We start from the raw sequence: 23356 nt of genomic DNA, 5'->3' as shown, positions 1-23356 counted from the left end.
CTCCAAGAATACACAAAAACTCTCCTAAGACACACAAAAAAAAATAGAAATACACAAAATGAAATTAATCTAATTTTTAAAATTAATTTAGCTTCTTGGTTTTACAGTGTTGGCAGATGGCTCACTGTACTATATTTGTACATTTGTATTATAATTTCCTGAATGATTGCACTTGTATTTAAGTCTTTTATTTAATTATGTACATTTTATTTTCATTTTCTTCCTGTTCTATGTTTGTGTTTTTTTCTTTTCATTAGCAATATTTCTGTAGCATCTGTTTAGAAAAAAAAAAAAAAGCAATTTCCCCCTGGAATAAATAAATCATATCTGATTCTGATTAAAAACACAAAATGGCCCAAATAACACCAATAAAAATCCACAAAATTACAACAACATCCACAAAACCCTTTGTTTCCTGTGCTTAAATTGGTCATTATTCTAAATATTGACAAATAAATCAGATTAGATTCACATTTTTGTCTCCCGCTGTGAAGTTTCCCATCTCTTCACTAGAATATACTTCTGTAAATAGATAAAAAACACAAACACGTAGCGTATCATGACAAAAATACAAAGATTTATTTAAAAAGGAAGAAGAGCTCCCAAATAATACTGCTTTTTCCTTAAATACAAGTGTACAAAATAATGTCACAGACTTTCCTCTTGTAAGTATTGTGAGTCCCTGCATGTGTGATTGATGGAAGTTGTTACTGAGAATCACTATAAGGCACCACTGTTTTAAAACAAAGAGTTCAATTAGGAGTCGTAATAAGATTTAAGCACTTTTCATTGCAGAGGAAAGGAAAAAAAAAACCCATGGCGGTGGGTGTGTATTTTTCACACACACAGGGTTGCAAACATCAGCTGCTCGTGTCAGTGCGGGAAAAGAACCAAAGATATAAATATATATTTATGCTGCAACATGTCCCGGCCCCAGCTAAAGAGCTAAAGAGCTTCCCTTTAGTAAGAGCTGCAGCTTCAGCCTGGTTGTTGCTGTTAAAAGGTCCATTTTATCCAAAATGAATCCAACAATAATAGAAAACACTTAGTAAATACTGATTACTGCACGCACGAAATAGTTTAAAAAACAAACAGCATTTAAAAGTTCAAAGAGACCAAGAAAAAAGATGTGATGGAGTGTTTTTAAAGTGTGTGTGTGTGTGTGCGCGCGCGTGTCCTTTTAACCAGAGCTTTAATTCTTGACCTCATTAAACAAACACCAATAAACCAATGTAATTAAAAATAAATGCACATATTAATGTCCTATAGTAATAACCCTCACACATAAGTAGTGTTATATTGATCATTGTTGCTTAATGTGAGTGTTTTCCTTAAGCCACGTGGTACACTGGTGTGCTTTGCCCTTAAAGTGGGCGAGAACGCTTCGACATCGCCCGTTTTCAGGAGCGCTGAGCAGCATTTTAAATGTTTCCCCACGTTAATGCAGCATTTTGTCGCTTTTCTACGACAAGTCGTTTTATATCCACCTCAAACTGGGATGAAACTATTAAAATTCTTCTCCAGAAAAAAAGGACTTTATAAAGAATAAATATCAGTGAAAACAGCCCATATTCAGGCATGAATGTACCTGCTACAGATCAGATAAAACCACTGAGGCAGTGACGTAGTGAAAGTTATTAAAAAAAAAAAGGATAAATATCAACCAATAAAAACAGCATAGTGTACATAAGAATGATCAAAGCTTTGGCACTAAAGCAGCTGTGTCGTTTCCCCTCGTTAGTGTTGGACCATGTGGTCAGATCGCTGCTGGTTATACTGGTGCGAATGGGAGTGTGTTCTTCAGGTTCAAAGGTCTTCACATGAAGCCAGAGCTGGAGAGAGAAGAAGAGAAACACGCGTTAAAAAAAGAGTTTTTCAACCTTGGGGTCGGGACCCCATGTGGGGTCGCCTGAAATTTCAAAAAAATTGAAATAGGTTTTTGAAATGTTTATCATTATTCTTTCAAAACAACGTTAAACAACTGTATTCTATACTCAAATATAAATCTAGTTCAACTAAAATGCAGTCAAAAAATAAATATCTGAGCTGGCACAACTTGTCACTAATCCTGGTTAAACTGTATTTGTAATATAGTAGGGCTGGATGATAAAGATCAAAATTATATTTTTTCCTCAAAATGGCACTATACGATATAAATCTTGATATTTTAACTTACCAGAAAGAACATTTTTGTTTAATTTGATGATGAAAAATGCCACACAAGCACAAAATTTGCAACTTTTGGCTTTTCCTCCTACAAGGGACAGCATGTGTGAGTGAGTTCTGTAGTGAGTCGTGTGAGTTTAATACAAAATGAGCTCTAAAAATATATATATATAGACAATATAAATAGAAAACTTGATATATATTGCCCAGGCCTATAATACAGTATAACTAACATGAACAAAAAACTAATTCTAGACAGAAAAAAAAAGTCTGTTTGGGGTCACCAGAAATTAGTGATTAAAAATAGGGTCACGATCCATCAAAGGTTGGAAGGCACTGCGTTACAATCAGAGGATTCTGCTTGTGTTTCTTTACTTTTTGCGGTCCTTGTCCTTCTTTCCATTGGCTGTGAAGCTCTGGGCCTGCAGCAGCTGAGCAGCAGCTCGTCTCTTGCTGAATGAGCTTTGGTCCTCATCAAGGAGACGTTTCTTATCCTCCAGATTAGCTTTCTCATCAGCGTGAAGACGCTTCAGCTGCTCAAAACGACTCTGCAGCTAAAAACCAGAACAGAGGAAACAACAGAGAGGATTTTAATCTCATATCAATGTTACAAGCCTCATCATCATCATCATCATCACCTCTCTCTCTGCGTCTTTGAGCTCAGCTTCTTTCTCCTTCACCCTCTGAACAAACATCTGCCTCATCTCATCCTCTCTCTTCTGCAGCTCCACCAGGAACTCCTGACGCTTGGCCTCGTACGTCTGCTGCAGACTACACGCACACACACACACACGTCATTTCAGAGCCATGCAGGTAAGATTTAAAGGGATCCTTCACTGTTTTTTACAAATGTGGCCTAAAGTCTGTCCTTATTAGCATTATTTTTGCACCATATTTGTTTTATTAACTTTAAAAAAAAATGGGACTACATTATCGTTTTAGAGCCTGTGTTTCACCATCTTAAAATCATGTGATTGATGATGTCACAAGGTTCCATTTTCCTGTAAACATCCCATTGTTTTCTATTGAAATGAAGCATTCAGTCTGCTTTTTAGATTATTTAGCAACTTTTTCAGTCAAAATGCCAATTTGTGCTGCTTTGGGTTGCTCTAAATAATGACGAAAAGTTAAAGATGTTGATGTAAACCTCTTTTGTTTACTGAAAGAGAATAAAAACAGCTGTGACCCGAAAAATAATCTGTAATCGCAGGGGGTGACAGTTCCAACTCTGCAGTTTGGTTGTAGACAATGAAGCAGAGAAGAAGAGCTCTCCTAAAAGACCTTTACTTTCCCTTAAACAGTGCACTGACATGCTCTGGTGGCTGAAGTTCAACCTTTATCAGGACTCCCACTCAAAAGGATTTCTATCCTTCATCGTGATTTACACTCTAACTTCAGCCACCAGAGCGTGTCAGCGCACTGTTTAAGGGAAAGTAAAGGTCTCTGTGGAGAGCTCTTTTTCTCTGCTTCATTGTCTATTACCAAACCACAGAGTGGGAACTGTCACCCCCTGCGGTTATAGATTATTTTTCAGGAGAGTATAAGGTAGTATTTTAAGGGAGAGTAAAGGTCCCTTAGGAGAGCTCTTGATTTCAAGATGGCGGAACACGGGACTACTTTGCGTTTTGTAAGGCATAGATCTTCTGAGAACATTTCAAAGGTTTTAAGGCCACATTTGTAAAAACAGTAAAGGACCCTTTTAGTCAGCTTCAAGCCGCTGACTCACCTGACAGGTTTGCACTCTGGGTCAGTATCCTTAAAGCCCATCTCCTCCAGTTTGCAGCGTCTGTAGAGCTCGTAGTGACGAGTGTGTGTCTGCTCCCTCAGGTCCTCCATGTTCACACAGATCAGCATCTCCCTCAGCTTCACAAAGTCACAGTGGTTCTCATTCTCCACTGAGAACACACACCAAACATCATTCTTCTCACTGACAGTTACTCACCATGACTCAGCATCAACTGTTTCATCAGGTACGCAACTGAGACAAAGTGAAAATTTACTCTTCAAATTAATAGCAGTCCCACCTTACACTAGGGATGTGCATTGCAATGAATCTGACGATACAATACATCATTTGCATGTCACGATACGATATATCCTGACACTAAACAATATGACATACTTTGCGATATTAATAATTGAAAATTCCACCTTTACAAGTACAAAATCAGGGGTGTCAAACTCATTTTAGTTCGTGGGCCGCAGGTTTTAGGCGGAAAAACGAACAGTTTGTACATTAATGTGCCCAAGTTTGCACTTTCAGTGATAAATTAGACAAAGTATGGAACGCATCGACAATATCAAAGCAATAAGTGACAGATACTTAAATATCCTTTGATTTATTTATTTTTTATGGAATAATTTGAGAAAAATTACAGGATTTTGAGTTCTTTCAACAACCATTTACAACTGATTTATTTGGTCATTTACGCAATGATTCATGTTTTCTCTGTCGTTATCACTTTCTCCAGCGGGTCGAATCGGATGCTCTGAAGGGCCGGATTTGGCCCCAGAGCCTCGCGTTTACGTGAATGTATTTTAGCACAAATATATGATGGTTTGTTAAAAAACATGATAAAAAAAAATTGATTTGGACATTTTTGTTGGATCAATATGATAATCTTGAAGTGAAATACCGTAATATATTGCCAAATCAATTTTTTCTTTCATCCTTACCTTGCACTATACCCCATGGATACTGGCGAGCTTTCACCATTTTATTCCCCACACTGACTTCTTCTGTGCTGCCCACCACAGCAAATGGCAAGTGACCCTAAAAACAAGAATATTAATTAGTAAAATGGTGAAATGAGAAATAAAAAGAATACTTTTTATATCATTCACAGGCACAACGTGGGTACATCAACATATTTTGATTTTAGATAAAGTAGTGTGGTCGAAAGGCAATACATTTTAATTAAAATGAGTGTGTGAAGAACACAAATATTCATGTCTAAATGCTTTGTTTCACAGGTTGTTTCCTTACATTCATTGAAGTGTTAACTTTAGCCACGGTCTCGTCGTCCAGGGGAAACTGGTAGATCTGGACGCCGTTGCTGACCAGTTCACTCATTATCTTGATCTTGAACTTGTGCAGCTCGCTCTTGCTGATGGTGTCGGCTTTGGCGATTACTGGGATGATGTTCACCTGGAGCATGATGGGAAACAGGTTACAATATACTGTAATAACTATTTGTTGAGAGATTTTTTATCTTAAACAATATAGAGTAAGACAAAATTGTTCATATTGGTACAGCTTTTATTTTAAAGCTTCTTTTGCACAAAAATACTCGTTTTAAGACTTTGCTGCAACCCAGACTGTGAACTCCTTCCCCGACATGTGGATGGTTTAGATCAGGGGTTCTCAACTGGTCTCACCCTGGGACCCACATTTTGCCAAGGTCATTACATCGCGACCCACTTTTTTTTAAGAATTCAATCAACCAAATTTAGTTTTTCAAAAACAGCTGTTTAAAACACACATGTAACATTTTTAAAAACCTAAATCTATATATTTTCCTGTGCAACATGCATTTCACAGCATGCCTTTCAAAATAAAAGGCAAGTCTAACATGAGAGACATTAAGTATTTATTTATTTATTTTTGACTAGCTGTCCGCGACCCACCCAGTACGGGTCCGCGACCCACTTTTAAGTCCCGACCCACCAGTTGAGAATCACCGGCTTAGACCACATGTATCAAAGTTGAGACCCAGGGGCCAAATCCGGCCCTTTCGAGCATCCAATGTGTCCCGCAGGAGAAAGCAAAGATGTATATTTAAAAAAAAAAACAACTCATTGTGTAAATTACAAAATAATTTAGTTGTGAATTTTTTTTCTAAATACACAAATTCAATGAAACTCCACAACATTTGCAGGGCTCACAGTTTTTCCATGTTTATATCACATGATGGCAGACATTTGCAATCCCAAATGTATATCCCGCAGGGACTGATATCTGTCACTTATTGCTTGGAGATTGTCGGTGACTTACATACTTCATACACTGTTTAAACGTGGAAGTGCAAACTACGACACATTAATGTTGAAAGATTGTTTTCCCGCCTAAAATCCTTGGCCCACTTGAGAAATTGCTCTGTATTTACTATTTAGCCTCTGGACTTAAATGAGTTTGACATCCCGGGTTTAGATAAAACATTGTTCTAGTAAAACAGACAGCATAATTATGTAATACATGAGGATGCATGATTATTATACAATAATTCCACAGAAAAAGATCGATCTTGGATTTTTTCTGCCTGGTGTACAAAAGATATTTCCCAAAAAAGTGTTTAAATAATTAGTTATTTCTACTGATACACTTATTTACATTTGGATTTCCCTTATTTTGATACATGATGATTTGGTCAACAAAAAACCTAAACTTACACACAGATCATCAATATTTTGACTGAATGTAGCTAAATTCACTCATACATTTGGAAACAAGAAGGCATAAATGTATCATTAACCAACATCTTTATCTTTTCTATGTATTAAATTGATTCAAAGGGAATTTTTGGCAACTGTTCTATTAACTGCTTGGTGTTATTTTTGGACTTCTGGTTCCATCTGCTTTCCACATTCCATTATGTTGTTGTAGCAAAGAAACTTGGAACAAGTCGTCACTCGACCGGATCCTGGGCCAGACCACACAACTACACACACACAAACACACACGGTGCTAGTAGATCAGTGCTAACAGCTGTCTGATTGAGTGACGGTCACAACCAACCATCGTCTCTTTCTGGACGCTGACACAAAAGAACAACTCCAGTGTGTTTGCGTGAGGTGATTACAGCATTCCACCGCTTTCTCTGCTCCTTTCACATGCAGATCCAGGGTTACTGACGCACCAGGGCCCATGGAGCCACACGAGAAAGCAACGTTAGCACAGAGAGCATGGGAACATTTCTGACCACTTCCCCCGTGTCATTCAGGGAGTTTAGAGTAAAACAGTGTGCCTCTACCAACAAGAAAACACATTAAAGCAACAGTAGAGTTTATAGTCAACGCACGCACACAGTTTCTCACACGTGCATTTGTTTCTAAACACGTTGGATGTATTAACCCCAATTTATGCTACTGTGACAATCCTGTATTTATAAAATCTGTTGCTTTTATCGTTATTATCTCAAATTGATATTAATATATACCATATTTTCCAGGCTATAAAACGCATCGCTGTATTGGCCGCATTGCAATAATTTAGCAATTTTCCTAGAGAAATCCTTGTAAAAGCTGCACTGTTACATAGGCTGCACTCTATTGGCTGATGAGGGTGTCCTTCAAACGACTCAGCCAATCAGAACAGGCACGTAGATGGGCTACTATTCTCCTCCTCACTGCTCCACGTCTGCATATCAGTCCAGATCCAGACTGATACACACCTCCCTCTGTCTATTCTTCTTACCGTGCACTACTGCGGAGCAATCTCGTCGAGTCCAAACTGAGTCAGAATCCGAACAGGATCACTTCTGAACAAACCCAACCTGGTGATTTGGCAATTTTGTTGTTTGTTTCCCAAGATTACAAACTGGCTGATTTTTACTGTATCCAGGCTGTTCCTAACAATAAGGAATTAACAAAGATAAAAAAAAAAAACAACTTCAGCTTTACTTCACTAATTTTGGCCCTCAAAGAGTTATAAATTTCAAAATGTTCCACGCCGGCAGCGTTCCCAAAGTGTTTTTTTCATTGATTCCCTCAATTGTTAGTTAGAAGGTGATTTGCTCCTTTCTTACTGCAGGGTGAGCCCAAACACCTCACTCCAATTTAATGACACGTTCCCATTTTGATGACAAATTTGATGAGGCACTGAGCTGGAGAAGCCACGCCTCCAGGAAGTTCTTTGCCGTGATTGACATGTAAACAGACATGCCCATGAAGGTGAGCATGTCAGCGTCCTTCGCGCAGTGCTATGTATGTATTGTCTACAGTCTATGTATGTACTGGCGAACACCCCGCCCCCACGCTCTGTCATGTTTATAAAGCAGCATGAACTTGGCTAAGGAGTGGGTGGGAGGAGGGTGGGCTGTCCTCTGGCCCTACGTCACCGTGCGGGGAGGAGGAAGTCAGTGTCCCGTCTATAGACACACCCACTCATGAATAGGCATAAGAAGGCCGCAAATCAGCCTGCTTGTGTAGAGTTGCTCAGAAAGTGACTTTTCAGAGGCTAAAAATCTGGAAAACAGGCGAGTTGGGGAAAATAAACCTCAAACACTATGTTTTTGGGGTTCTTAGAACAAATGGAGATGGGTGAAAAATAGCATGATATGGGGGACCTTTAATAAAAATAATTAATTCAGTAATTCAAGAGTGATCATTTGTTTTAGCTTATCAAATTTGTAGCTTTATCATCATTATAAGACAGAGTGGGCTTCCTGGATATTCTGACTACTAATTTCATCCGTTTCCTACCTTGCTGTCGAGCTTCTTCATGGTGACCAGATCGAGGGATTTGAGTGAATGTCCTGAAGGAGAGATGAAGTAAAGGCAGGCGTGCACTCTAGAGTCATGGTAGTTGTGAAGTGAACGCTTGATTTTGAGCTCCTCCTGCAGGTAGCTCTCAAACTGCCTGTCGATGTAGTCCACCACAGGCTGGTAGCTGTGGAACACACACACATTTATTCACCATTACCAGCTATGTATTGATCACAGTTGGCTGCACACCTCTCTTGTTTGTTCATCTGGTCTCCAAAGCCCACGGTGTTGACCACAGTGAGGCGTAGCCGCACATTGCTCTCCTGCAGGTCGTAGGTTTGAGCCCGGAGCTTCACCTGAGGTTCAAAGTGCGACGACTCAAAGTTCTCAAAGTTGGTGTTAAAAAGAGTGTCCATCAGTGTCGACTTGCCGATGCCCGTCTCACCTACAGAACAAAAAGTTGTGTGCATTATTTTGTCTAATAGATAAACATCTAAATATTATTTTATAAAAACATCACAGGTTTGACACCAAACTGTCAATGTGCTTTTAATATAATCCAGCTAATACAAAATGTAAAACATATTAATCAGAGTGTGTCATAAGGTACCGATGCAGAGGATATTAAAGCAGAATCCTTGGCAGATGGATTTGTTGACGAGCTGATCTGGAAGGCTGTCAAACCCAACATGGCCAGCTAAATTCAACCCCCGTGGTCCCTTATCCTGCAAAACAAAGACATCAGAAATCAATTTGGCCTCAAAATAGTTTAAAATGATGTTCATTACTTTTCAAACCTTACTTTTTACTAACCAATTAACTATCCCTAACATTTCCCCCTCCAACAACTGTTCAAAAGAAAACTGTAAGGTGTAAACAAATAAAATAAAATCCTTACGTCCAAGATTTTAAACCTCTTTTAAAGGACATCTTCAAAATAAATCCCCTGGTACATGGTTTTGAATTTAAGAACAGAGAATGTGAGACGAAATCAAATACTTCATGTGTTTGTGCCAATGGACCTCAGCTCAGCCTACATCACTACATGAAACACATTGTGCCTAAAGCAGGAGGCTTTTGTGTTGTGTGGATTACTCTTTGGCATTTATACATTTATTTTACATGTATTTAATGTGACATGTTGTTGTTGACAGGACTGGCCCTTTAAAAGAGGACATTTCCAGCTATATATTTATTTTTTTGAAGCAGGGAATCCAAAAAAAAAAAAAAAAAAAAATTAAAAAGAGACATGTTTTTCTTCAATGCTGCATAATTACATGTGTTTCAGTTTCAAACTGAGTTTACTACTTCAGCCTGTGTGAAACTTTTACTTAAAAAAATAAAAAATAACTTATTTTGAGTAATTTCAATTATACATAAATAATCAAAATATGTTAAAATTGGAAAATCATGGGGAGAACAACAGAAGTGAGAAGTATTTCATATATAATCAAAACATTTAAATATTGAGGCCAGTGGTACAAAACTTAAGTCAAATCAATTTTTTGACAGCAGAATTTGATCTGTTCTTAGTTTGTGTATAAACAAGTTTTAGTTTAGTTATACACTTAATTTAGTGATCAGAATTATTTTAAAGTTTCTATTTCAGATAAAGTAAAAGTTATTGTTGACCACAATTGATGAGAATTTAGTAGAAATTTCTTTGAATATATACACATACATTCATGCATATATTACACACAAAAAAGACGTTTTTTGTTGGAAACGAGCCCTTATTGTCTCATATTGCCTATATAAATAAAGATTTATTGTAATAAAATAGAACAAATATCAAATTTTTTATATTTACAAAAAATCGGGGGAAGAAATCACACCTGATTGAATTTAGCCTCTAAAATAAATTAGTCTCATTTCTAATTGTGTGTATGAATATAATAATTAAAGTTCCCCCAGGCCTTTAACCAAGTGTCTATTGATACGGAAACGTATCAATAGTCTACGGGACTATGGGTATGTTTTCCAGACCTTTTCTACGTAAGCGTAATGTGCCAGTGTTTTTCACTGTGCCAAGATAGCCGAGTGGTCTAAGGCACCGCACTCAAGGATCCGCTAGTGTGGGTTAGAATCCCACTTTTGTCATATATATTTTTTCATTTTAACACGACAAATTCCACCTTTAAAAATACATATATGAAAAAATAAATAACCATTTTAGGGTATTTCCTAAGTTAGGGTTAAAAATACATGTACAAAAAAAAAAAAAAAACATTTTAGGGTATTTCCTGGGTTAGGGCTAAAATAAAAATTAGCTAAAAATAAAGAAAGTGTCTGGAGGTACGTTAAACGCAGCCATAGCCCCCGGGACTATGGATACACTTTTCCGGGTGTCATCATCGTGCCAAGATAGCCGAGTGGTCTAAGTGGTCAATGATTCTTCCTTCCGCTAACATGGGTTCTGCTAACGTGAGTTCAAATCCCAAATTTGTTAAATATTTTTTTTTCCATTTTAACATATTCAACACGGCAAATTCCACCTTTAAAAATACATATCAGACAAAAATAAACATTTTAGAGTTAGGGATAAAGTTAGTTAGGGTTAGGGCTAAATTAAAACTGCTGGCAGGGTAGCTAAAAATAAATATGAGCTAAAATACAAATGACGGAACCTTAAGTCACGTGGTGCACCTATCACGTGACATAAACTGGCCAATGAGGTGCGCTGCGTATCCATAGAGCGGCAGTCTATGTATACGTTTAACGTACCCGTAGTTACGGCCAAAAATAAATGAGCTAAAATAAAACGGAACTTTAAGTCACGTGGTGCACCTATCACGTCACCTAAACTGCCCAATGAGGGGCGCTCCGTATGAATAGACAGGCAATCTATTCATACGTTTCAGCCACTGCCAAAAATAAAACAAAACAACCAGCTTTTAATAAATAAAATTGAGGGCCTGGATTTGAAGAAAAACAAGTACTACCGAGTGAAACTCACTGGAATGAATATGATCAGATCGAGATTGAAAAACCAGTTTTAAACTGGAGGTCATCGACAACAAACGTCAGTCAGGAATGCAACTAAAGTGCCACACGGAGGCCAAAAAAATGTGTCATAGTGAGTTAAACACAACAATAAAGATGAACAGAAAATATGTAAAATTCTGATAAGTTACAAATCAGTTTCAACATGGGTTAGAAACAGATTTTTGGACGATATTATTGATTGTTAAATGTTAAAACAACTAATGTGTTAGCCGCTAGCATCTTCCTATGTCCACTTCTGGGACAAAAGTTAGCAGAATATTCACACAAAAGCAGTGAAATCCTTTTATTTAACAGCCAGATTAACTTTTCAATTAAACACTAAGAGACAAAGTACATAATAACTTAAATATTGTGTATTATCCTGTAGTTTGACGGACTTTGGAGTAAGTTGACAAGCAGAAGTTATGAGCCGAGCTAACTCAGTGATAGCCGTGGACACTCCCTACTACTGTCCCATGAACTCAGTCCTCTGTCACACACCAACAGAATAGTAGAAAAAATAATACTAACCGGCTGTCGAGCAACATCTGAAGACGTCATTGTTTTAGACTGAGGGCGGTATCCCAAAGTAATACTGAAATAAGTTAATAAAAGTAACAATGGGCGACTTTTCGCTCAGGAAGGAGTTCGCCGAACCAACTCGTCTGGATCGACACCTAGACAGACCGAACCATTCACACTGCAGGGGGGTCGGGTGATTCATCAGCGCCTCTATATTCAATTAAAATGATAAACTTAACAGCACATTTAGGAATATTTCTAAGTTTAAGGAAAATTGTGAAATATACTTTAGATGTCTATTTGAATATTACAGAGAAATTAATTGATTTAAGACAAACTGTTTAGTAATAATCCCCTGTTAAAAAAATACTGGTATCACCCATCTTAACTCGCAGACATGTTGGATGAAAAAAAATAGGAAATTTCATAATCCAATCCAAAATACCCATAATAATAATAATAATAATGATGATACAGGCAAAAGCGACATTGTAAAGCTGATGAAATCATCATTATATGTTAACATTAATAGTGGACAATCGAACGCTATTCTTACTAAATAACTTCAATTAATAATAAAATAGAATTTAAAAAAACCTGTAAATATTTTAAATATTAGAAAATACTTATTACACAGTGATGATAAAAATGAATATGGCACTTTTTCCATCACTAAAGTTAAATTAGAAGTCTTATTTTGCACAGATGATGTTTATTTGTGGAATACAAAAACATTAAATATCCATATATATATACACATACATACATAATATAACCCAAAATTAGGTAAAGAGGAGGGTGTCTGTGTTTTTATCAGTATTGGTTAATATCGGAAATAGGAAATAATGTGTTGAACAATATGAGAATATTGGATATCGGCAAAAAGCTAATATCAAACATCGTATTTGAAATACTTTTAACTCATTTATACAAATGTGGAAAAAAACATGGTTTCATTTTTAAATATCTACATTTGTGAATAAAACATTTTTATTATTATTAATGTTTCAATAAGACAGTGGTTTCCATTTTGATATCACAAATTTCTGGCGACCCCAGAGACACATTTTTTTTAGAATTATTATAAAAAAATTTTACATTGTCGTGTTACAAATACAAAAAATAACGTCAGGATTAATGACAAACTGCGCCAGCACAGATGTTTTTATACTGAATTTTATTTGTAATGGGTTTATATTTAAGAAAAGTGAAGGAATAGAACACTGTTGTTTATATATATATATAATTTATTTTATTTTTTAATCAGTAGTTTTTGTTCTATCAATACTAAACATTTCAGGCGACCCCACCAAGGGTCACGGCCCCAAGGTTGAAAAGCCCTGCAATAAGAACCTACGCAAACAACCAGCAACCAATCAATGCTGGGCTTGAGTTTTAGAAAGTCTGACTTTCTGTCTGGCACTAGAACGCATCCTTGGTTCCTGCTGCTGCTGCTGCTCAGTGAACTCATTGGCGCCCCCTATTGACCAAATATCACCACGAAAGAAAAGATGATGATGATGAGGAGGAGGAGGAGGCCACAGATGAAGATGCTGTTATCCGTCATAGATCTAAATGTAGAACCATAGTTTCACACTGTGCGTCCTTGTCTGCCTGATGTGACCGTGAATGCACCCATTCCCAGTCCTGGAGTGACCATGGCCTCCTCCCAGTGCACGGACCGAGCCGTGCTGGAGTTCCTACGGGAGAGAGGAGGGCGGGTCCAACAGATGGAGCTGATCGATCACTTCCGATCACAGCTGTGGAGCACTGTGAGCTGCTGAAAGGCGTGGTGGACGGAGAAGCCTTTGTGCAGGTGGAGCAGGGCGGAGTGACGTTTGTTTGTTTGTCTGGACCGGGAGCGCGAGGCGGTGTCGATGATGCGTGCGGACGCTGATTGCCTCGATCCCGGGGAGTGCAACGGCAACGTCCGAGAGACACTGGACAACGAAGGTGTCAACGGCAACCCTGATGGTGCATCTGGGAACCCAGGTGAGAAAGACGTAGTAATCAGAGAAACGTGCGTTTTTCCCCCCCACACGTTTTAATCAGATTTATTCCTATATGGAGATTCTGCGTTAATATGTTTCCTCTTTCACTCACCGACTACAAATCAATGCATTTAATCATTGTTTTGAATCAATTGCAGGATTTGATCATTGTTACGGTGGTTCGTGCCAATGGCTTCAATTTAATTTGCACCCAACCCCACTTCCCCCTTTTCTATGATAAAACCCAGTATGGTGCTGCTGGGATCTATGGGATCTATGGGATGTGGGTAGGGCCTGAAGAAGGATGTGAACTTGATGACACAGATTACGTATAGTCAGAGATTAATCCCTGCATCATTACGTCATCATTGTGACACATAAACAATGTGTTTTGATAGAAACTGGTTTTTAATGATCACATTAAGAATAAAAAATAAAAATAAAACAACACAAAAACTTCTTTTACTTTCCACCCGATTGATTATCAAAACAGTTTTTCTTGTTGAGATTAAGATAATATTTGGTCCAACTCTGTTGCTGTAATCACTATAACATGACTATCATCTTTAAATATAAGACATGTTTGCAACAAAAAAAAATCTCTTCAAGTGTGAATATCATTCACTGTATTTTCATATGCTCAAGTTCAGAAATGGGACATTTCATCTCAACAAGAGCCACAAACGTGTGTTTGTATCAAATCCATTGATCAACATTCATATCAGCATTTAGAATAATAAACATTGATACAGAGAAAAAAAACTAAACAAATAAAAACATGTGTGTTGGTTGTTGTTTTGTGTGTTTTTGGAATCATTTTGTGTATCTTTGTTCTTATTTTATGTGTTTTGAATTATTTGTGTGTGTGTTATGAGTCATTTTGTGTATTTGTCTGGTAGTTTTTGTGTACATGTTTAGTCATGTGTTTTTAGAGTAATTTTTTTGTATTTTTGTCATTTTGTGTGTTTTTGGAGTCATTTTGTTGTGTATTCCTTGGTATATTTTGGTCTGTGTGTTGTCATTTTGTATATTTTTCTGGTAATTTTGTGTATATTTTAGGTCATTGTGTGTATTACACTTTCATTTTGTGTGTTTTTGGAGCCATTTTGTGTATTCAAGTTGTCATTTTGAATATTTTGTGTATATTTGCAGATGTGTGTGGAGTCGTTTTGTGTATTTACTTTGAAGGGCAACACAATTTGACCGAGGGCCACATTTGCTCATGCCTACTGCTGCCGCTGCTCTTTAGTTAACAAGTGAAGGAAACAAATGGTCAAATTTTTTATTTTTTTTTATTCAGTTTATTTCCGACGTGGTTACATTCCCTTTTTTTTTTCACATTTTTTTTTTTTTTTTTTTTGTACATGCCGAAAAAAGGAGACGAGAGAAGCAGTTTGCTTATCTGGGTCCCGTCCCCTGTTTTACCATCGCAAATTTACATGGGTTTACATGTCTCTCTGGTCAAACATTCTTGAGTTGTTCTGAACAGTCCTTTTTTGTGTATTCTCATCTGTAGTCAGTGTTGTCTTGTTTTTATTCCTCCTCCTCTCTATCGTTGTTCGTGTTGTACAAAAATCTTTTGTAAATGTATGTTTTTAAAATGACTCTTACAAGTATTTCCTGAGAGAAAAAAGTGAGTAAAAAAAATTGTCTGTACATTAAAATGAGAGTTAGGTTTACGATTGGTCAAGGGCAAGTTATGCCCCAATTTCATACAAAAAACACTAATTAAATAATGTGAGGATTAGATTAGATTAGGAATTGGAACTGGGAGTCTGTCCATGTTTGGTGTAAAGTGTAGTTCATGGACGTTTCCCTGTCTGTTATTAGAGCAAACAGTTTTATAAAAATGTGTCGCACCATCGAACTATGGCAGACGAAGTCAGAACTGTCAAATGATATCAATATGGGAGACGATGGCTCTGTTAACAATAGTAAGATATTGAAAACACATAGATTAGGAATTAAAATTTCCCATGTTTGAACCTTAAACTAGGGATGTCCCGATACGACTTTTTCATTTCCGATACAATACCGATATTGCAGCCTTGCATAACGACCAATACCGATATTGATTCGATATCAGCATGAATCATACATAAATAATAAAAAAAAAGAATTACTCATTTTGTAGTGTGGAATGTTAGAAAATACTTGATCGAGTGATGTCACTCAAACAGAGAACAATAGTCAGCAACAGTAGGTACGAGAAAAACTCACCCATTTATTATTAACCAATTGGTTACATACATTTCAACCTTCAACATAATATCGACAGTATTCTACAATTGAATAAAATCAATAAAAAATGAATTGGAAAAAAAAAATTCCAATTTCAATGCAAAATCCGATATTTGTTTTCAGGCTAATATCGGACCGATAGCCAATATTGATATGGGATCGGGACACCCCTACCTTAAACATCATTTTCTGGTGTAATGTTTAACATTAACCATGAGGAATGTGACTTTTCACTGTGAATAGCAACAAAAGCAAAGAGTCATTACAGCTTTGGGGTTTCTAACCAAGTGTAGATGTCATTTATTCCCTGCACGTATTAAGGATTAGAGTAAAGTTGATGAAAATTATCTCGTTTCATTTCAGGACACTCGTGTAACGTCTACATAAACCATTCAATAACATTTATAATTTATGTTTTATTCCCAGGTGGTTTATCTTCACAGTTAGCCAGCATGGACACTGGCAAACAGCCAAATAGGAACAAGCTTCCTGTGGTCCCTCCACAGAGTCGGAGCAGCACTGGAAACCTCACACCAGGAGGAGGAGGAGGAGGGGGAGGGGTTCAGGTGAAGCTGAGGGACAGGAGGAGGCGTGAGTCTGCTCCTGTTATAGGGATACCGCCAGACTCTGATGAGGCTCAAGCTGCGGCGTCACACAACCAGAATGTGAGAACGGCTCGCAGGATATCCAAAGGCTCCCAGCGCGCTCTACTGAGCAGCTGCCTCTCTGAGGACAGTGCACTGGAAGGACTGGAACCAGTGGGGGACCTCAGCACACCCAAGGGGAGTCGCAGGGCCTTCATTGAGTTAATGATGAGCAGCTCTCCTCAGGTAGGACACTTTAACTCTAGCATATATATATATATATATATATATAGGGGCCACAAAAATGGGACTGTCCAATCCCAGGGGCACATAACTAAAATTCATGTCAGAATTTATATTAATACAGGAAAGAACATATTGTTATTGTTGTTTTGTATTTTGTTTTGTTATTTTGTATATTTTGTATATTTTTCTCTCATTTTCAGGATTGTGTTGTTTTGTATATTTTACTTTTATTATTGAGTTTGTGTAGTCATCCTGTCTGTTTTTAGTTCAATTTTATAATTTTTTATTTTTTATTTTGCCTATGTTTGTAATTTTGTAAATTTTTCGTCCTTTTCCTTGTTCTTGTTGTTGTTTCGCATGTTTTTGGAGGCATATTTTTCATTTGTGTTGCCATTTTGGGTGTTTTTGGAGTAATTATTTTGTATTTTTCCTGTCGTTTTGTATATTTTTCTGTTAATTTTGTGTTTTTGTGTATATCTTGTGTGTTTTTGGTGTAATTTTGTCTGTTTTTTTATTTTGCGTAAGTTGGTTGTCATTTTGTCATTTGTTTTTTTGTTGTTGTTTTGCATGTTTTTGAGTCATATTTTTCATTTATGTGGTCCTTTAGTGTATTTTTGTCATTGTTTAGTGTGCAATGAGTAATTTTTTGTATGTTTGTTGTCATTTTGTGTATTTTTCTGTTGTTATTGTGTTTTTTAGTTGGATTCGTTAGTGTTGTGTGTTTTTGATGTAAATTTGCCCTTTTTTGTTGTTATTTTGCATATTTTGGTCGTCATTTATGTGTGTATTTGTACTGCTCTTCTGTAATAAACAATTTTGTGAACTAAAGTGTTTAAGCCTAGGTTTACTCTTCATATGTTGTCTGTTGCAGGTTCGGCGTTCCCTCATAAACCGTGGCTCACGTGTCCGGGATTCTGTGAAGAGCGACGGTGACTCGGCATCACTTCTGTCCTCAGCCACAGACGAGGAATGTGCGTCAGTCACCCTGGACCCACTGGAGCACGAGTGGATGCTGTGTGCCTCAGACGGTCTGTGGGAGAGCCTTCAGCCTCTGTTAGCCGTGGAGCCGAGCCTCGTGACCAAGAAGGACTTTGTGACGGGCTTCACCTGCCTCCACTGGGCCGCCAAGCAGGGCAAGACCCAGCTGCTCTCACAGCTGCTGGACTTCGCCAAAGAGAACTCGATAGCAGTGAATGTAAACGTGAGATCCAGTGCTGGATACACACCGCTGCACCTGGCCGCCATGCATGGACACACACAGGTGGGAGTCATTTACCATCTGTCTGCTTCAAGTAGAATCTGCTATTTTATTAAAACGCATTAATTTAATCATTCCTCTACACATGGCCACTGGGCGATAGACGGCTACATCAGGGTTTTTCAACAAAGGGCGTTAGACAAAATTAATTTGCTGATATATTGCGATATTTCACCGAGCGATTATTGTTTCGATCCAAAAAAAATTTTAAATTTATTTTTTTTAATCATGTTTTTTCATGAACAAAAACATTTAACAGCGCAAACATATGCATAGCACGTAAATGCCCGGTCACAAGGTGTCAGTGAACCACATTAGACCTTAATAAAATATCTCACAGTTTGATAAACATACCACTTGTTTGTGATATTGGTATTTGAATACAATTAGTTACCATTTACCCGTTCTCGCAAGTTTAAAAGAAATGAAATATATATATATATATATTTTTTACCATTTTGTACTTGTAAAGGGGAAATTCACAATTTATATCATATTGTTTAGTATTGGAATATATCTTATCGTCAGATTGAAGGATTACTAAAACCATGTAATGGAAGATGATCCTGATTGGTTTAACAGCCTCACCAGCTAGGAATGTTCACTGTAAATTATTATTATCATTTTTTTATCCATTTTTTTGTTTTCTGTCATAACTGGCAACCTTTAGAAAATGAAATGCAGGAAAATTCTAGTTCCCTCGAGAAGGATTTTTGTGCTTTTATGAGGAGATTTCAAACCGTTTAATAAGTTTGTTTTCCAGTTTGTAAAATATTCTTTGGTTCAATTGCTCATTCTTCTTCTATACATTAGATCAGCAGTTCTCAACTTTAGGATCAGGACCCCATTTGGGGTCGCAAGACACTGGGAGGGGGTCGCCAGACGCCTTCAAGAGACTAGGATTTTTATTATATTTTATTTAATTTTTACAATTTGAGCCAATTTTTGCTTATTTTTACCTTTTTCTGTAACTACACCAAACTTTCCATACTTATACCTATTTTCATCACTTTTTCTTGCCATATTTTTTTTGCTTTTAATGCATTTTTGCTACATTACTCACATTTCTGCTACTTCTCCATCAAATTTCAAAACTTTTTCTGCACATTTTTTTTCCACTTTCAGGACTATTTCGACATTTATAAATTATAAACCCTTTCACCACTTTTCCCACCTAATGTTGCATATGTTGACCCAATTGTATAACTTTTAACCTCTTTTCAACATATTTAATGCTTATTTATGCAATTTAACCACATTCACGACTTGTCATGCCCATTATTTGCCAGTTTAAACTTCACATTACATTACATTACTCTCAACCCAACCATTTCTGCCACTTTTATGCCACTATTGGCAACTCTAATTTGTAACTTTCAACCAATTTCTGTCGTTTTTAGAATCCAATTTCACCACCTTTCCCACCATTTTTGGTTGGGTGTTTGGCTGTATACTATGGCCAAAATAGTAATTAATTTCCTGGATAACAGTGGATATTATTCAGATAAATAAAAAAATGTGGTTATAACAGATTCATAGAACAATGGACCATCATTTTGATGACTTTATGGATGGGCCCCAAAAAGTTCTCCCCTTTATTCTTTGTTATAGATGCATTATTTCTTGTCTAAAGTACGTGATCACAATGTGATTGTGTTGGGCAGGTGGTTCGGGTCTTGCTGTCAGACTGGGAGGCCGACCCAGAAGCTCGAGACTACAGCGGGAGGCGAGCCCTCCAGTATCTGTCGCTAACTCTGGCCGCCGACCTGCAGGTGGAGGGCGTGCTCACCTCTCCAGGGACTGAATCGGACGGTGAAAACGCCAACGGCAGCAGCGGCGGAGGAGGAGGGCGCGGCTGGAGATTTCCCAGAGTGCTCCAGGGTAACCTGAACCCTCTGAGGCTGCTCACTTCACCCACGGAAGCAGAGGATTCATCAGGGAAGTCGAAGGGAAGCATTCAGAGGAAGTCGTCCCTGAGTCGGCTGAACGCGCGTCTCCACAGGGGGCGCCACCGAGCCCAGATCATCCACAGCGCCTCCTTCAGGGACTCTGGAGAGGTAGGAAAAGGAGAGGAAGTAACCAGTAGTCCTCTTCGAACCAGACCGCTCTCCAACCTGTTTGGTTGAGTTTCATCCCGGACAGAAAAATAAATCTGAGACGTAACACCACAACAAAGTAGCTTAATTTTGGTACTTTTTTCTAATTTTATTACAGACAAAGCCATTTCTTGCTTTAACTGCAGTTCTTACGTTATTTCCCATGGTGCCACTATGATGACGACGTCTGTTGGTTTTTGTTTGAGATTTACAGATCTCATTTAGAGCAGGTAGCAAACACCACAGCAGATGTTGTAGTTTTTACTTTACAGGCAAAAACAAAACAAAAACCTTCACTTTATTTTTCATCACTGTTCTTTTTTAAATATTGTGATGACAAACACTTTCTGTTCTTTTGTTTCCCACTATTGTTCTGAGATGGTTTTATTTCCCCAGAGTAATATATTTTAAAAGTTAAAAAGTTGCTGTAACAACATTTAATGGTTTTTATTGTTACATTTAAGGAATCTGAGCCTTTTATTTTTTTTTTAAAGTAGCAGACTTGACTAATGGAACTGTTGCATGATCACAGAAGTGTATTAATCAGCCACTACAGTTGTGCTTGCACTTGTCACTTTGAAGAGGGTTGGTGTTTATTATTATAGGATATGTTAACAGGATAAGACCAACTGTGAAACCTTTTATTGTATCCTTCAATGTATGTAGAATATAAAACACAAGAGACTCTTGAGTCTTTACACCCTTGGGTTCATATTTTCAATAAAAAACAGGGAATCGGTGAAGAACAGTACATTATGATATACCTCAGATTCTCTTCTTCAGTGTGTGGAAACTTTAAAAACAGGGCAGCGTCTTAATTCATCTGATTTCCTTCTAAAAACAATGGACCAGCAGTTCCTTTTGGCAATATTACAAATATCCAATGGTGCATCACAAGGTTTACAGTAAATATGCAAACATATCTGTATTGAGGAGACGTGTTGTTCCATGAACTGGTCTAACCTTGTGTTAATCCATCCCATGTCATTAGGAAAGTGTTTGGATCTCATATGTTTACCAGAGGAGCTCAGTAAATCCTAACCGGTTTCCCAACAATTCCTAAATGTCACAAATGCTCCGATAGCATTTTGTATAAGTACAAGTTGTTGCAGAATTCCTGTATATGTTGTACATACATCTACACTGACATTAGTTTCCCTTGCTGGATCAAACCGGGAGATTTAAAGACTTTGAACTGTTTATTCTAACGTCTGATTTTCTTTATTTTTCTTAATTTTTTTGTAAAAACCATCACATTGTCAATGGGTGCGAAGTAACTTGTTTTAAGCCACTGTTGTTCCTATTTGTTGTACGTCCTATTGAATGTGAAATAAAGCAGTAATGATTTGCAAATGTCAGTCACTCGTGTGTTCCCGTCACGACCAACAACAAACGCATGAAGACGAAGTGCCAGCTGTCGCCATCAGAGTCAGAAAGAAACAAAGAACTCATTAAAAAATAAAAACCCAGTCATAAAATCTTCTGTTAAACTCAACCTGGGATGAATGAAGCCCGAAAATAAAGTAAGCCATTTCATCCGCTCTTCCTGCTGACACCATGGGATTGTCCATGTCTGGTGATGCTGAATAATTGATAATGTGATGACCGACCGTTCCCCCCCCCCCCACCACCCCATGTGCCAGCTTTACTCTAGCCCCAACACTTGAGCATCAATTTCCTGTCCACGAGCAGAATAGGAGCGTACAGTGAGTTTACAGTGAGTTGTCTTTAGTCATTATTGTGTTCTCCAGTGTCCCGACAACTTAAAGAATGTTTGCGGAAAACTCAAATGAAAAAAACCTTAAAAGACTATGACCGTTCATTTATTTTATTATTTATTTATATTTATCTTTTTATTTTCTCATTTATTCATTCATTTATTTTTTATTTCTTTGTCTATTTATTTTCTTATTTATTCATTCATTCATTCATTTTTTTATTTTTTTTAATTTATTTATTTATGCTTGTTTATTTATGTTATGTATATTTATATCATTTGATATATTTACTACTTTGTTTATTTATTCATTCATTTATTTATTGTTCTTTATTTGTCTATTCATTCATTCGTGTATTAATGTATTTATTTATGGAGCAGACCACTATTCTTTTCTACAGTTCCCCTACATGACTAGTCAGTATTTAGACAAGGTCAAAGTGTAAATACATGTGCCAAGGTTTTTTGTCTAAAAGTAAATAAAGCAAAAACATTAAAAATAAAAAAGACTATGCCCGTTCACATCACAATAATTCACACCCACTTTGTAATTATAATAATTGTCATAGGTTTAAGAAATGTACTCCCCCAAAGTAGGAGTGTTAAGGTTTTAACTATTTGGAATAATACTGCGGAATAAATTGTGTCTTATTGATAGAAGTGGGGAGTTAAACATGGGGAAAGTCTGCTTATAGTCCCACAAAATAACCTTTAACACCTGCTGTTACAACATACATTACAAGTGTAGATAAGAACACTCAGAGAGCAAAAACCTCCACTAAGCATCAAATATCCTCTTTGCATGATTCTGTTTTAATTGCATTTTCAACTGTGACCAATGGAATTAACAAGATTTGACAATCAGGCTTTTACCTCTGACTATAATGTGTAAAACAACACAATAAGAAACAACTAAAGCTGAAACAGATCAGTGGTCTTTGGTTTCTATGGAAAAAAAAAAGAGACTGGTATTATTCATCATATGGAAATATGAACATTTGTTGGTGTTGAGCATAAAGTCATAAACAAGAGCTCAAACCTCCACCAAGAGTCAAATATCCTCGTTACCAGATATTGGCGGTTATCTGGATCAATGATGCTGATCATGACACCATGACACTTTAAAG

General features: G+C 37.2%; 2 protein-coding genes across 2 annotated transcripts; one reads left to right on the top strand and one right to left on the bottom strand.

Moving 5' to 3' along the window:
* Positions 1–555: 555 nt before the first annotated feature.
* septin10 (septin 10) lies at positions 556–12271 on the bottom strand. The gene is made up of 10 exons (XM_028435741.1): positions 12106–12271; positions 9200–9314; positions 8839–9034; positions 8587–8773; positions 5153–5314; positions 4843–4939; positions 3893–4061; positions 2805–2937; positions 2542–2720; positions 556–1832 (listed from the first exon to the last, which is right to left on the bottom strand). The coding sequence occupies exons 1-10, from the start codon at positions 12133–12135 to the stop codon at positions 1817–1819; spliced, it is 1284 nt and encodes a 427-aa protein (XP_028291542.1). The 5' UTR covers positions 12136–12271; the 3' UTR covers positions 556–1816.
* Positions 12272–13586: 1315 nt separating this feature from the next.
* On the top strand, positions 13587–21777 carry sowahca (sosondowah ankyrin repeat domain family Ca). Its single transcript, XM_028435733.1, has 4 exons — positions 13587–14088; positions 16755–17158; positions 18030–18419; positions 20081–21777. Exons 1-4 carry the CDS (start codon positions 13974–13976, stop codon positions 20540–20542), a joined length of 1371 nt encoding a protein of 456 aa, XP_028291534.1. The 5' UTR covers positions 13587–13973; the 3' UTR covers positions 20543–21777.
* Positions 21778–23356: the final 1579 nt, after the last annotated feature.

Source organism: Gouania willdenowi, chromosome 21, assembly GCF_900634775.1.
Source record: "Gouania willdenowi chromosome 21, fGouWil2.1, whole genome shotgun sequence".
In the NCBI taxonomy this organism is placed as follows: domain Eukaryota; kingdom Metazoa; phylum Chordata; class Actinopteri; order Blenniiformes; family Gobiesocidae; genus Gouania; species Gouania willdenowi.
This window is presented reverse-complemented; position numbering and strand designations above follow the sequence as displayed.